This window comes from Simochromis diagramma, unplaced genomic scaffold (assembly GCF_900408965.1).
Source record: "Simochromis diagramma unplaced genomic scaffold, fSimDia1.1 OVJJ01000026.1, whole genome shotgun sequence".
Classification (NCBI taxonomy): Eukaryota; Metazoa; Chordata; class Actinopteri; order Cichliformes; family Cichlidae; genus Simochromis; species Simochromis diagramma.
The window spans coordinates 4,195,927-4,210,316 of NW_024386985.1; the positions used below are offsets into that span (position 1 = coordinate 4,195,927).

Sequence of the window (14,390 nt, forward strand, 5' to 3'; positions counted from 1 at the left end):
GTGTAGCAGTGAGGTCAGCCATGGTTTAGCTCGCTGTGTATTATGGGTTGCTAGTAACGTGTATGGTTGCTAAGTTATAGTAAACTTCTTGCGTAGGGAAAGGGCACGTGAAGCACCCGTAAAGCAAGTCCGCTTTAAGTTACTAACAGGGCTGACGTTACTTTGAACCAGATGGAGGCTTTTCTGGGGTCGATGCACAGCCCTGATCTGAGGTAAGTTGCACTGCGCTTAAAGAACTAACTTGGGCCATGAGCATTTACAGAAATTACACCTTTTTCGTTATTTGGCTTTGTCTTTCAGCTCAGTCCTTTCATCGTGTGAGCCGGAGCTTCAGGAACTGATGCGACAAATTGACATCATGATCAACGATCAGAAGAAGAAGTGGGAAGATGAGAACCGCGCCTTGGAGCTCAGGCTGAAAAGTAGAGAAGAGGAACTTTCAAACTCAAGGAGCACAATTGAACGGAGGGACCTGGAGGTGAAATAGAAGAGCCTAAGAGTTTATACTAAACAGGAGCAAAGTTCTAAAAGATAAATGATGATGTGTACACGTGTTGATCCAGTGTTGGTACTCCTCCCTCGATTCTGTTAGTGATGTTTGTGGACAGGATGTCAAAGTGTAGCCGGTGTGAGGTGGTGTCCATTGTGGGAACCTCAAAATCACATCCCTGTGTTGTGCAAATGATCAGATCAGCGAAACTTCAAGATATAAATATAAAAGGACATACATATTAACATTAATGTTTCTGGGACATTAACAGGTCAAAGGTGCTGCTAGGTGTGCACATATACTTTGTGGCAGAGTGCAGTGAGGTGTGTTTAGTCTTGATCAGTATGTGTGGGTCTGACTCAAGTAGATGAATTAAAGAGTCTGATAGCAGCAGACTCTCAGACAGTGAGGTTAAAAGAATCTCCAGGCTGATGAGCTTCACGCCGACTACAGATTCGGCATTCCTGATGAGGTTATTCAGTCAGTTTGCATCCAACAGATATTGTTCTTCATCACAGCATGACCATCAGCATGCACTGGAGCAGTTTGCAGCCAGGATGAGGGCATGCACCTACAAGTCTGAGGCTATGATCTTAGTCACAAGTGATGGGAACGTGGAGTGTGATGTGCCTGCAAACTCCTAAAGTGCGTGCTGAAATCTGGAGAATGACCTAACGAGTGTGGTGGTAGATACAAGCAGCTGAAGTGAGTCTGGGCGTAGCGGTAGGATTAGGAGCCAGGACATCTGGAGGGAGCTCAGAGTCGAGGCACTGCTCCTCGCTGTTAAAAAGAGCAAGTTGAGATGGCCTCTAATCAGGACACTTGCTCCCTTTTGAAGGTTTCCCAGCGGCGTTGCTTTGTCTGCTGCCGCCACAAAGCAACGTCAGATGAGGAAAAGAAAAATTGATGTTGTTGATATGATTAAATCAGCCTTTATTTAAGTAAAACTAGATTTGGATCCTTTATTTTTGTTGATGATTTGATGATGATAAAATTTGTAGATTGTGAACCTGGAATTTTTGTGGGGCACCAACGATGAAGTGGGGTGGTGCGTCAAGGCTCAGTGTGAATAAATAAAGAGCATTTTGAGTAGAGACCAAAAATCAAAATATGCAGCTGGTAATGAGCATAGCCTCAATATAAGATAGTTGCTAACACAGCTCATAAATTGAGTGCTCATATTAACTCTTTCCAACACCATTACTGTCCTCACCCATGACTGTAGATTGGATTACTCCGCAAGCAGCTTGAAGATGTCAAGACGGGTCCACAAGAGTTAGCCGCCAAGTACGAGCAGCAACTGCACAAACTCCGTGAAGAGGTGCGAAAACTTGTCTGTTACAAATCTTTTCTGCTTTTGCTTGGGCAGAAGTTTACAGTTTTTCTGTTTGTACTCACTCTCCTGCATGATTTCAAATATAGTAAGTGCGTTTCTATTCCTGCAGTTGGATAAGTTAAAGAGAAGTTACCATAAGCTTCAGCGCAAACACCTCAAGGACGCTAACGCAGGAGTGAAAGAGACAGACCTCCAGAAGGTGAACCCTGACATCACCCCAGTCATGCCATTGGATTGCTGCCATCTTCTGGGTATGTGAGGCATAATGAAGCTCCCCTCTCTCTGCAGGAATATCATCAGCGCTCTCTGGAGTGGGAGCAACAGCGCACCCAGAGCCGGCAGGAGCTCACAATCCTGGAGACCGAGAATAAGAGCTTGAAAGATGAGCTCTCACACATAAAAGTAAGTTCAGTGACTTCAGCATGTAAAGAAAGCAGAGGCTTGTTTGTTTTATTCACCACGTGTTTTCTGTTGTTTCCAGTCCCAGTGGGCAGCGCACCAAGTGGAGAGGGAGCACAGGGATTGCTGTCTGGAGGTGCAGCGCCTGCGCTCTCAGCTGGAAAAAGCTCAGAGAAGTCTGCACACGCAGGAGCTGGAACTGGAGCGTCTCCGACCACTTGAGAGTTGGAAGGTAGGTTCAGAAACCTGGGGAAGGTGATAGGACTGAAGATTTTCAATTAAACAACACTCACAACAAGTTTCTCCGACATGTATTAAGCCTGAAAGAAAATGAAAAAGACTTTAGTCTACCGATCAACTTTATCAGTGTCGAGAAACTGAGCTTCAACATTTAATCCAGTGCCCATAAACCTCTTAATGTTGATTTTTCAGTTAAGCATTTACAAGCTCAAAGTTACTCATAGGTGCCAGGTTAAAATATCTTTTAATCAGCTGATGATCCGCTGTTTTGCAGGTGCTTTCTGAGGAATGGGAGGAGCTGGACTCCCAGGATGCATTTGTGCGGCAAGCCAGTCTTGAGCGCCAAAGACTTCGTAACGAAACAGCCAGATTCAACCAAGCACTGCAAGCTAAAGATCAAGTCATTTGGTGGGTGTATGTCTAGTGATGTAGTTCAGCAACTTATACAGAAGGGGGCATACTGCGTCCACACTGTAGGCAGGATATTGCTTTGTAGCACTGTAGCTTTCCAAGTGACTGACTCTGAAGTATCTGCAGCCAAAACGAGAGCTGATCAAATTCTTTAAATGCTAAGCAAACTGGCCATCTACCTGCAGACTGTGTCAGTTGTAGATGTAGGCAGTGTGAAAAATGTGGTATAACCGGTCTGTGGGCTACTCCTGCTTGTGCTGTTGTTGGTCTGTCAGCGACTGTTAAATACGACCCGAGTGTTGAAAACCACAACAAGTGTCCACTGCAGCCACGGTCTGTACTTTTCATACTGTAGTTTTTCTAATCTTTAATGATTGTTTCATGGTTCTCCCGTCCCTAGTGAACAAACCTGTTTATTTAAAATTACAACATCAGTAATGAAGTGATACTTCACAAGTGATACCAGCCTGCATGAATCAACACATCCTCCCTAACATCTTTTCTTCATCTTCTGATGTTTTCTGTTGGGAAAAACAATTAGCTATTGTCCATCATAAAGGTTGCCATCCTGTGAATGTTTGCGTGATGTTCTTGTGCAGCTCTCTGGAAGACTGTCTGGTAGCTCAGGGCTGCACCGGTGTGGAAATCCTCAGACGAGAGCTGGAGAAGACTGCAGCCAAGCTCCAAGGTGCCCAAGCATATCAGGGTCATCTCAAGGCTGAACTGGCATGTCTCAAAGAGAGGTAATGTTAGTCCGCCCCTTCATGTAGTCCAAAACCCAAGTTAGTTTTTTAGTCTTTTACTCCTTTTAGTCCTGTCTTGTGCTGAAGCAAATAGTGAGTGAGTGGGAATGGGGTGCGCCTGATTTATATCACAAGAAGAAAAATTACAGACCGAATCACTTTTCTCCAAATCAGATGTATTTTAGGATGTAGCTATCAGGAGAAAAGGAACCGTGGGAGCAAAAAGTTGCAGAGTGATGCTAATATTTTTTTAGTCCTTGTGTGGGAATATTGAATATTTATGCAATGTAGCTTTTGAATGTCTTTGGACCTCGGTGGTCCTTTTTAAATGTGTATATGCACTGAAATCGACCTGAAGTAAATTAAGAAAAAAATGCAGAGCACACAGAGTTGTCAGTGGATTTCATTCAGATCTTTTTTCTGTGCGAGTCATTGCTTTTATTTGTCTGGACTCAGGCTGCAGGTGGTGAGTAAACAGAGAGATGACAACTTGAAGACGGAGCAAGAACTGCGAAGCCTGAAAGCTGAATGTGACTCTTCTATGGCTGAAGCGAAAAGGGTCTGTGTTTTTGTTTTTGTTCATTTTTTTTTTCATTCTTGTTCTTGTTGTTTAACATCAGCTCTGCGTCACTACCTCATGTCCTGCCTACGTTTGATCTACAGCTCAGAGAGGACCTTGAGCGGGCCAGGCAGACTCACAGCGGCGAAGTTGAGGGAATGAGAAAGGAGGTGTCAAAGCTGACCAGCGAGCTGCACGAGCGCGACCTCGCCGTCGCCAGTCTGAGCGCCTCCTCGTCCAGCATCAAGCAGCAGCTTCGCGATGAGGCGGAGCGATCAGAGAAGAAGTCTGCTGAGCTCAAAGTGAGTTAATTCAGTTGAATGCAGTGCCAGTTCACAAAAACAGTGATTATGTAGGTAAAGACTTCTTCTAGAGAGAAAACTAGAATGATCAGACGAGCCTCTATGAGCAGCATGAGCAGTAGAAATTAATATAGCCACTACAGTGTCCATCAAAACGATGAAAAAATATTGCCATAAACAGTTTATTTTGCAACACCACGAAACAAACGATAGCGTAAAATGAAACGATAGACGTTTTTATATCGTCATCCGATATATATCGTTATATCGAACAGCCCTATCTTGAAGTTCTCCAGAGGCCTGGCAATGAACTAATCATGTGATTCAGATGTGTTGACCCAGGGTGAGATCTAAAACCTGTGGGACACCAGCTCTCGAGGCCTGGATTTCGACACCCCTGCTCTAGAGCCTGTTTGTTTCCCACCTAAGAAATATTGGTACATTTATATTCAACATGAGGAGTATAATCAATCACAAAGGCTTAAAAATCTTTAACTTATGCGAATGGATTCATCTGTGTTCACATACACTTGCTTTCACTTTGCATTTAGTATAAACTTGTTTTTACAGGCGCTTTGATAAATAAGTCACTTACTCACAAACCTCGATTTCATGACGGCTGGTTTGCTATTTCTTAGCATTTATTCTGTATCTCCGGCAGATTAATGCAGCCTGTTTTATGCCAAATGTGAAATTATGTTGTATTCTTTGAGGTTCATCACATTTTTCTCATTCTTTCACAGATGACTCATGCACAGCTGGAGATGGTACAGGCTGAGAACCAGCACCTGAAAGGTCTGCTGCAGAGACTGCAGCCTCAGTCACCAAAGGTTTGTCTGCTTCGATATCAGTCATCACTCATGTTACAGACAGGAGCCTTTTCTTTGTGCCTCTTCTGTGCTTTTTTACTAAGTCCGAATCACTCCTCTGTCGCTTTTAACCCCCTGAATCATTCATCGCTCCACAGAGGGGAGGCTCCCCGCTTGCCTCCCTGAGGGAGAGTTATGTGTCTTCTCTGAGCAGCCTGGAGCAGGAGAATCGGCAGTTAAGGCAGACACTTGCTGAGATCCAGTCACAACTTGAGGCCTCCAATCAGAGCAGTCATAATAAATATGAACACGCTGTGCTCAGCCATGCTGCGACTCACCAAGAGCAGCCTACGTATAACAGGTAGCGAGTATATGTACACAGACAGGCTACTTTCCATCAGCGGTCGCCTGTAAAAGAGGAAAATTTTCAGTATTTTGTAAAAACTAAGATATAAAGTGTTTTTTCCATATTAGATTTAAATAGTTTGGGGTGTTGTTTTGTCACAGGCCACAGGAGAACATGCAAGTCAGAAAAGCTCAGGCTCTAGAGAACACCACTCGCTATGAAGGAGAGATCCAGATGCTCTTTAAAGAACTTCAAACCTCGTCCAAGACGTCCACAGGTCTGTCCCGCAGCCAGTCCCAAGGTAGCAGGCCTCATTCATCTGCCTCCTCGTCCTCCAGCAGCAGCACCACAACAACACTGTCCACGAGAAACTCTGTGCCGGTCCTAAGCTCCAGCAAATCTGCAGCTGATGGACAAAACTCGAGCCCGGGAGACTCTCTGACCAGCAGCGATAAAGAGATTTCTTCTCCCTCTTCCGAGGTGAGCCTCATCAAAATTGATGTCCTGTAACATTTAGTTTAGTTTTTTGGGGTGATGAATCCTAAAGTTGCATTTTTTTTTCCCTCTTTAGGACCTTTTGTCTGCATCGCTGACAGACACAGTGGTCACTCGTTTCCTGGAGGAAGAGAACCTACGGACTGAGGAGCTGCTGCAGAGTTTGGACAGCCACATCTTCGGGATGAAGGAGAAGAACAACAAGACGTTCTCCACGTTCCTGCACAGCAGCTCGGAGCTGGAGTCTGCCCAGATGTCAGTGCAGGATGGTCAGTGATGGAGTCACAACAGTGCCAGCTGTGTTCTTGGGCTTTATTATATCATCATGAATGATCGCAGATGGGTTAGTGCGTCCCTTGATTGAGTGTTTTTTCACATTTACACCTCGAGTTAAACCAAGTGTTCCTTAACAACCATCTGTAGTAAAGGTTGTAGGCTGTTACACTTGAATGTGTGTTTATCTGTGTGCTAGAAGAAGCTGAATGTAGATTACAGGTCTGAAAAGTGAAGCCAGAAAGCACAAGTGCCTTGAAGCTGTATTTTTTTTCTAATGGCCAGCAGGGGGCGACTCCCACAGTAGCAAAACAAATCCATTTAATTTGAAGTCTGGGAAAAATGGCCAGTGTCTCCCTTTGCCTGTGACTTTGTGTAACACTTTCCTGATAAATCTATGGGCTCAGTCTGTTGCTTGAGGTCATAATGAGAACAACGTGATGTCTACTTTGCAAATGGTCATCCCCTTTAGTGTCCAGAAGGCAGTTAAACTTATATGCTTTAAGGCATGCCTCCCTTGTGATTGACAAGATGCTGCCCTAAATCCTGCACTGCAAGATTCAGGAAGCAGGAGGAATGTGTTCGAACACCACGTAAGTCAAATGTCCAGGTAGAAGGACAAGATGATGAAGTTTGAGTAGGAGAACTCTGTTGGTCCAAACTGCTGTTTTTGTTTTTTTGTTTTTCTTGACCTGGATATTTTATTTTGTCTGGAATGCAGCATCGATGGGACGTTTGCATTTCCATCCAGACAGACTGACGGTGCAGCGAGCCAAAGGAGGGTCCATCCTCCCCATACGTCTGTCATAACTTAGAAAATACCACATCGTTTGCACTGCGTCCATGATGGAGGGAGAGTCAAACACACACACACACACACAAACACAACCCATCATCAACACCCGTCTGCAGAGGCCCTCCAGCCCGTCGAGCGCAGGAATGCGTGCACCGTGCCAATGCTGTCATGGACCTTCATCCCCTGCGGCGTGCTTCGTCCTCATCATTAGAAAGCTGATGGAATGTTAATTTCTTCCATGTGCACCGGTGAAAAAGCCGAGGGGGGGCGTGGGGACAATTTACTGCTCTCCCAGTGAAGGACGCTCTGATCGAATGGAAATAAAGTGGGAAACAAATCTCGAGAAGTATGTGTTTTTCATTTTTGCCTTCATAATGTTACAATAACAAAAGAGAAGTGATGTTCAGCTGAGCTCGCTGACTTCTCACTTTGGTATTCGTGAGCCTGCTTTATGAGCGCTTAAAGCTCCAACAAACAGCGCTCAGGAATTTGGCAAGGCAGGCAATCCTCTGGCTCTCTGCAGAGGGAGGTGAAAAGGTTTTTATATGTGCTGAGATTCCTTGAAGGGGCCTAAGTAAAAGGGAGGAGGAATTGATTTACTTATGTAATAATTCACAGAAAATAAATTCAGGCTGTAAGATGATTAGTTTAACGAACTCAAGTCTTTTCACCTTCTCAGGGTTGATGCTGGTAGCTTGATGCAGCACGAGAGGACACCTACCACCTCGAGGACTTGCTTTGAGGCAAGTCTTTGAGAAATGACTGCAAAAGCTATCTGGACTGGTGAAGTCAGCACCGCTCGGCATGACTTTGTCATTTTGCTAAAATGGTGCCAAGCAAACTTTTAAAGCACGTTTGATCAAATTTGACTCGTTTTTATCGTTAACTGTTCAAAATACATCCTCCCTCAAAGTTGATGGATTTCAAGATGGCTGCAAAGTGATGAGAATATTGATGACTGTGCAAGAAATTATAATGAAGTCATCAGAGTCGGCCCTTTCTCCGTCCTTCATTACTTCCGCGATTCGTTTCAGACAAAAGAGAGATGAAGTGCGTTGACCTTGTTTCCCATCCTTTCCTCAGAGAACCAGCAGAGGGAGACATCACAGGCGGTTACAGATCTGCACAAGTCAATGGCAGTGCAGCTGCCAAGTTTAATTCTCCTGTTATCTGGTGATATGCTGTAATTCAGAGAGAGCTGTGTGGGCTCACAAGAGGGTCTAACACCTCACCGAACGTCCTTCGAAATACCAGGCATCAAATACACAAGCAAATTAGTGAATCCTCTGTGGGAATATCGGCTCACAGTTATCAACTGATCTTGATGGATTGAGATATTCAGGGTATTTGTTTGAGGAATTTCTGCTATCTGTAAGATCTTGTCACGGGAATAAAGAATGAAGCTTGATTGTTTGTGTAAAGGCTGACTTATCTCTGAATGGCTGAGGCAGTGCAGGTTCGTGGGGATTTCTCAGAGCAGACTGGGTTGATTTGCCAGCAGATTTTGAGATTTCTCAGCATTAAGTGGTTGCAAGCTTGTAGCATTGAAAGAGGTTTTCAACCCTTTCAATTAGGGGTGCAACGATTCTCGTATCGATATTGAACCGTTCATACAGTGCTTTCGGTTCAGTACGCATATGTATCGAACAATACAAAATACATTTTTAATTTATTTTATCAACTTTCCTTCTGACGATGCTGTCTGTGTTGAGCGCTCAGTGGATCTGCGCTCGACAGTGCAGCCTAGGCAGAGTAGTGGAACGCAGATTCACTGAGCGCAGGGCAAGCTAGCGAGACAGAAGTTAAGCTCTCCTTGCAACATGGCAAATTGAACCTCCCCCACCCTCATTCAGATCTGGCGTTTGGAACTATTTTGGTTTTCATGTGACATATGACCCTGAAGGTAAGCGCGTCATGGACTAAAGTAAAACAGTATGTTGGATGTGCCACGCAATGCTCAATTACATGGGTGGGAGCTAGTGTGTTAGCGCAGTTAGCTCCTTAAGGTGTTGGCCATCCAGCCCCATGCACAGGCGATCTGCAGTAGCTCATTAACGGAGATTTGCCGTGTTGTGGCGTTAACGTCATTTCAAGGAGATTTACGCTGACAGCACTAGTGGGAACACAACAAATATGACTGCACATTTACACCGACATCATCCTAGTGCAAAGACAAGTGGAAGCAGACAAAAACAAACAAACACGCATGCTACAAACTTTACCTGAGTCATTTAGACACCCGTTAGCACATGATTCTCCTTATGGGAACCTGATATGTTTAAACATGTGAGAGGTTGATCGCGCAGAGAATCGCTGAGCGTTATGTGAGTGCCTGTGTAAAAGCAGCAGGATATATATTGTAGTGGGTCAGGGCTGTTGGGGTTCTGTTTGTACAGTTATGTTTTGTTTATGTTGCCATAGTGACGGGTGACGCCCTCTCGCTGCGACGGTGCGTCCTTCCGGGGTCAGAGGGCGCCCTGTGTGGTGTTGTTGTTGTTGTTGTTGCTGTGCGGTTGCTGCGCTGAGCAGTTAGCTAGCGGCAGTGTTCTTCTGCAGATGTCAATAAACGGCTGTGCTCCCTGGCTAGCTCACGGGAAGCAAGACCAAACGATACCTCCGTCTCCTCCTTGTCTGAGCTCGCCACATTGGTGTCAGAAGTGGGATGATGGTGGCACCCCATGTTCTGACCCGAGTGACTTTTCTCCCGCCGGTTGTGACCGGCCGGTGCGCCAAAAGAAGGCACCTGGACATTTGCAGGACTTTGTGTGGGGTGATGGGGTCGTCGGGGACGACTGACCCCTTAGGTGGGGGCTATGTAGCGGGTCAGGGCTGTTCGGGGTTCTGTTTGTACAGTTATGTTTTGTTTATGTTGCCATAGTGACGGGTGACGCCCTCTCGCTGCGACGGTGTGTCCTTCCGGGGTCAGAGGGCGCCCTGTGTGGTGGTGTTGTTGTTGTTGTTGTTGCTGTGCTGTTGCCGCGCTGAGCAGTTAGCTAGCGGTAGTGTTTTTCTGCAGATGTCAATAAACGGCTGTGCTCCCTGGCTAGCTCACGGGAAGCAAGACCAAACGATACCTCCGTCTCCTCCTTGTCTGAGCTCGCCACAATATTTTAGTTCTGCTGAGCCAAATAAGACAGGATCAGGGTGAAGAAGTGACAGCCAAAGAAAAGCTTACCACAAAACGGAAAAGTTATGACAAATCAGACTATAAGGCAAAAAGAAAGTGCAGCTTTATGGTTCCATGGACAAAAGAATTTCTGTGGCTGCAATATGACAAGCGAAATAACCAGGGCTGCACATAAGTGGTCCGCAGGTGCGCATTCGCTGTCAACATAAAAAACGGGCACAAGATAATAAGTTCATTTCATTTATTTATTCATTTCAGGCACAACAAAATACATATATTGAACATAAAGTGCAAAAAACAAAAATTACCTGAAAAGGAGTGGGACGAAGAGAACTTATTAAATCCCACCCCTATACTCACTCATCAACAAAAAACAATAAGCTTCCCACAGCTACGCCCATCGTTACAACCAAACAAACCATCAACAGCCCCGGGCACATGCAAGCATCTCAACGGCAGCTCGCAACAACAATTAGAACCATCATAACTAAATACAGAATATATAATAATTATAAATTGCGTTACCACAGGTAACAGGCAATAATAATTACATAGTGACAAACATACATACATACATACATACATACATCTACACACACATATACATACATACACACACACTTTTTTTTTTCTTTTTTTCTTTTTTTTTTGGAATCCATACCAGCAATGGTAAGAGAACAGACATTACAGAGCACACTAAAACCATCATTGAGTATACTGTGACCAGGCCAACTGTTTGTAGAGAAATTTAAATCTATGAATATTTTTGCATTGTTTCAGTTGTAAACTCAGACTGTTCCAGATTTTCACACCACATACAGACACACAAAAACCTTTACGGGTTGTTCGAGTTCCGGGTAATTTGAATTCCCCGAAGCCTCTCACATTATAAACCCTTTCTCGAATTTCAAATATAATTTGTAAATTTGTAGGTAGAAGTTTATTAAAGGCTTTGTATAAGATTATAGATGTATTGTAATCAACCAGATCCTGGAATTTAAGTAACTTTGCCTGAAGAAAGAGTTTGTGAGTATGATCTAGATAACCAGCCTTGTGAATAATACGCAGTGCTCGTTTCTGTACTGTGACTAATGGATTAGTTGTATTTTTATATGTGTTTCCCCACACTTCCACACAATATGTAAGATATGGAAGAACCAGGGTACAGTACAGAGTACGAAGTGCATCTTTATCAAGGTATGGTTTCACTTTGTTCAAAACTGCGAGGCTACTGGAAATTTTGGTTTTTATGTGTCTGACGTGGGGTTTCCATGAAATTTTGTTATCAGTTACGACTCCCAAAAATTTGTTTTCACTCACATTATCAATTGGTACACCTTCAATGGTAATTAGTAATTCTATATTATATTTTAAATTACCGAAAAACATTGCTTTAGTTTTATTTATATTTAATGATAATTTATTTATATCCATCCATTTTTTTTATTAATTTTAGCTCCCTGTTTACGGTCATTACAAGATCAGTATAATCATCGCTACTGAAAAATATGTTGGTGTCATCTGCGAACAGTATGAGTTTAAGTACTTGAGAAACATCAAAAATATCATTTATGTATACATCGAAAAGTTTTGGTCCCAACACTGACCCTTGGGGAACACCACATGTAATACCAAGTTTCTCTGAGTGGTAATGCCCTATGCTAACATATTGTTCCCGACCCGTTAGGTAACTTTTTAACCAGTTACCAGCTTTCCCTTGAATACCATATCTTTCCAATTTATCCAATAAAATTGAGTGATTGATTGTGTCGAAGGCCTTTTTGAAATCAACAAAAATACCAACTACATATTTATTTTTATCCAGTGCATTGGTAATTTCTTCTACTGCCTCAAGTTGCAACGCGTGTTTGCATACATAAGATTTTCAGGAGGAGGACAGACATTTGTTTAGAACTCTTAAAGATGTCGAAGAAGCAAGCTCCTTTAAGCAATTACTGTGATGTTCCTCCACCTCCAAAGAAATGTCAGAAGGAGTACGAACCACAAAAGAAGCGCGTATTCTTGGAAAAGTAGTTGCAGGAGGTGAGCTGGCTTCAAACAAATGATGAACGCATAGAGATGTGGTGCGGAATGTGCCGTGAAAATTTAATAAATGACAAATTAAAAAGGCATGAGCATTTTTTTTTTGTATCAAAAAAATATCGAACCGTGACACCAAAGTATCGAACCGAACCGAACCGTGAATTTTGTGTATTGTTGCACCCCTACTTTCAATGTTTGAACTTATCGGAGGTCAGAGATTGCTTTAGAAATGTTACCAAAAAGGCCTCAAATGTGGGTTTAGCGTGACTCAGACAGTTAATCGCTTCTCACACATTGTTGTACCTTGATGGATGTCATATTTAATATGTATTTTTATGAGTTGCTGAACTTCTTTCACAAGATAATAACTTTTCCCAGAATTGTTGCTGCCTGCATGTACTCTTTGTTGCACATTCCTCTCTGAACATACCAGACGTGCTTCGCGTGTGTTCCACCTCTACTTCCTGCCATTTCCCTCATATGACAGGAACGTCCCATTGTTCTTAAGAGTGTGTGTGTGTGTGTGTGTGTGTGAGTGTGTGTTTGTGTGTGTGGACAGTGTTGGGAGATGGGGGTCAAAGGGAGTGGGTGCAGGTTGCTGCTGGACTCTTCTCGTGCGGCAATATGGCGGCGGACGTTTGCTGCAGGATGCTTGGAATGCTGCAGAGACAGAGGGGCGCGCTCTTATCGGCGCGGCAACAGAGTCAGAGAGGCGACGAGGAAAAGGCTCATTCCTCTTAACACACAATGAGCATGTTAACAAGTGTCCCAGTTACAGTGTGTGTTTGTACTGTAGTATGTAAACAGAGGTGGAATAAGTGCTGGGATCACAACTTTTTCTGTACAGTAGCATGCAAAATTTTGTCTTCATACCCTAAACATTGTATGACGTAAAGGCCCTGAAAGTGCATGAAAGTGGGTTTGAATTTGGGACTTTTAATTCATTTATTTTTGCATCTCATAATCTCTTAAGTAATGGAGATGTCCACAAGAAATTTCCAGCGCTAACAAAACATCTAAGGTCGGCTTAGAAGAAACTGTTTTTTTTTTCTTGGAGTATCACTATCATGGGATAGAGTTTCAGTAAACTGCACCAGTTTAGTCTGAATGATGCCGATGATTAGAGACTGGATGTTGGATCAGTTTTCTAATCATTCACACAGCAAACCCTTGAATGGTGTAACCCACACATCTCCTGGATCACTCAGTTCTACTTTGCAGGCAGTGATGTTGATGCTAAAGTAGGTACAACATTTCAAACCTGGTAAGACAGTCAAAGAAACCCACAGCCAGTACGGCTTTGCTCCAGTTAATCAAAGCCAGCTGCAAATCTGCAGGCTGTCTGGCAAAGAAACTACAAACATTGTCAGGATTGCCAATATTACTGCAAACATACCAGCGGTGCTACAAGTTAACACTGGTCCGGGTGTGACTGCTGTCTGTTGTAATTCACGGTACCAGCTTTGTCATAGACTTCAGTATGTGACTCTTCTCCTGCTGAGTCTCAGCCAGTCTGGCCCTCTGCTGGGAAGAAGGAGGCCCACCTCTGTCATACACAGTAACAGGAATACTTAGACCTTTGATGCTTTATGTGCTCATGTTTCTTTGAGTATTTCCAGAGAATCAGAAAACTTGTAAGACTGACAGTAAGATTTATACTTTGGATCCATACCAGGCTGGTATTTGTGTGTATGTGCCTGCAGGAGTTTTGAATTCCTTCCGCACTATCCTTTAGCCCTGAAGCAAAATGAATTGAAATTCTTGAAAAAAAATAGAGCAGATAGTAACTTTTTGATATTCAGCTGAGTGAGAACAGGAATTATTTGATGTTGTCTTATATAAAAGCTATTTAGAGCATTCCTTGTCCACCAATGGCTAATGAGGTCATCCGTTTGGATCGCCTCCTGCAATTAATTTGCAGATCTCCCCTTGCAAACACCCCCGGGCTACCCTCATTCTTTCTGTCTTATGCAATGACATGCACAGGTTGAGTGCGACCTCGATGCCGTATTTTCTCCTTG

General features: G+C 43.6%; 1 protein-coding gene across 4 annotated transcripts; it reads left to right on the plus strand.

The window, feature by feature from the left end:
* The first annotated feature begins 45 nt into the window (after nucleotides 1-45).
* Nucleotides 46-7,533, plus strand: cep63 (centrosomal protein 63). Of its 4 annotated transcripts, none has more exons than XR_005697047.1 (15): nucleotides 46-212; nucleotides 301-478; nucleotides 1,716-1,811; nucleotides 1,936-2,025; nucleotides 2,115-2,228; nucleotides 2,308-2,457; nucleotides 2,740-2,873; nucleotides 3,476-3,619; nucleotides 4,076-4,178; nucleotides 4,283-4,480; nucleotides 5,224-5,310; nucleotides 5,448-5,650; nucleotides 5,797-6,115; nucleotides 6,207-6,473; nucleotides 7,125-7,533. XR_005697047.1 is itself a non-coding variant. In XM_040040175.1 (15 exons), the coding sequence occupies exons 1-15, from the start codon at nucleotides 172-174 to the stop codon at nucleotides 7,211-7,213; spliced, it is 2,139 nt and encodes a 712-aa protein (XP_039896109.1). In that variant the 5' UTR covers nucleotides 46-171; the 3' UTR covers nucleotides 7,214-7,533. The 4 variants fall into 4 exon arrangements, 2 of the variants coding, with proteins under 2 accessions (XP_039896109.1, XP_039896110.1); XR_005697048.1 differs by having other exon boundaries at nucleotides 7,155-7,533; XM_040040175.1 differs by having other exon boundaries at nucleotides 6,207-6,399.
* The last annotated feature ends 6,857 nt before the right edge of the window (nucleotides 7,534-14,390 follow it).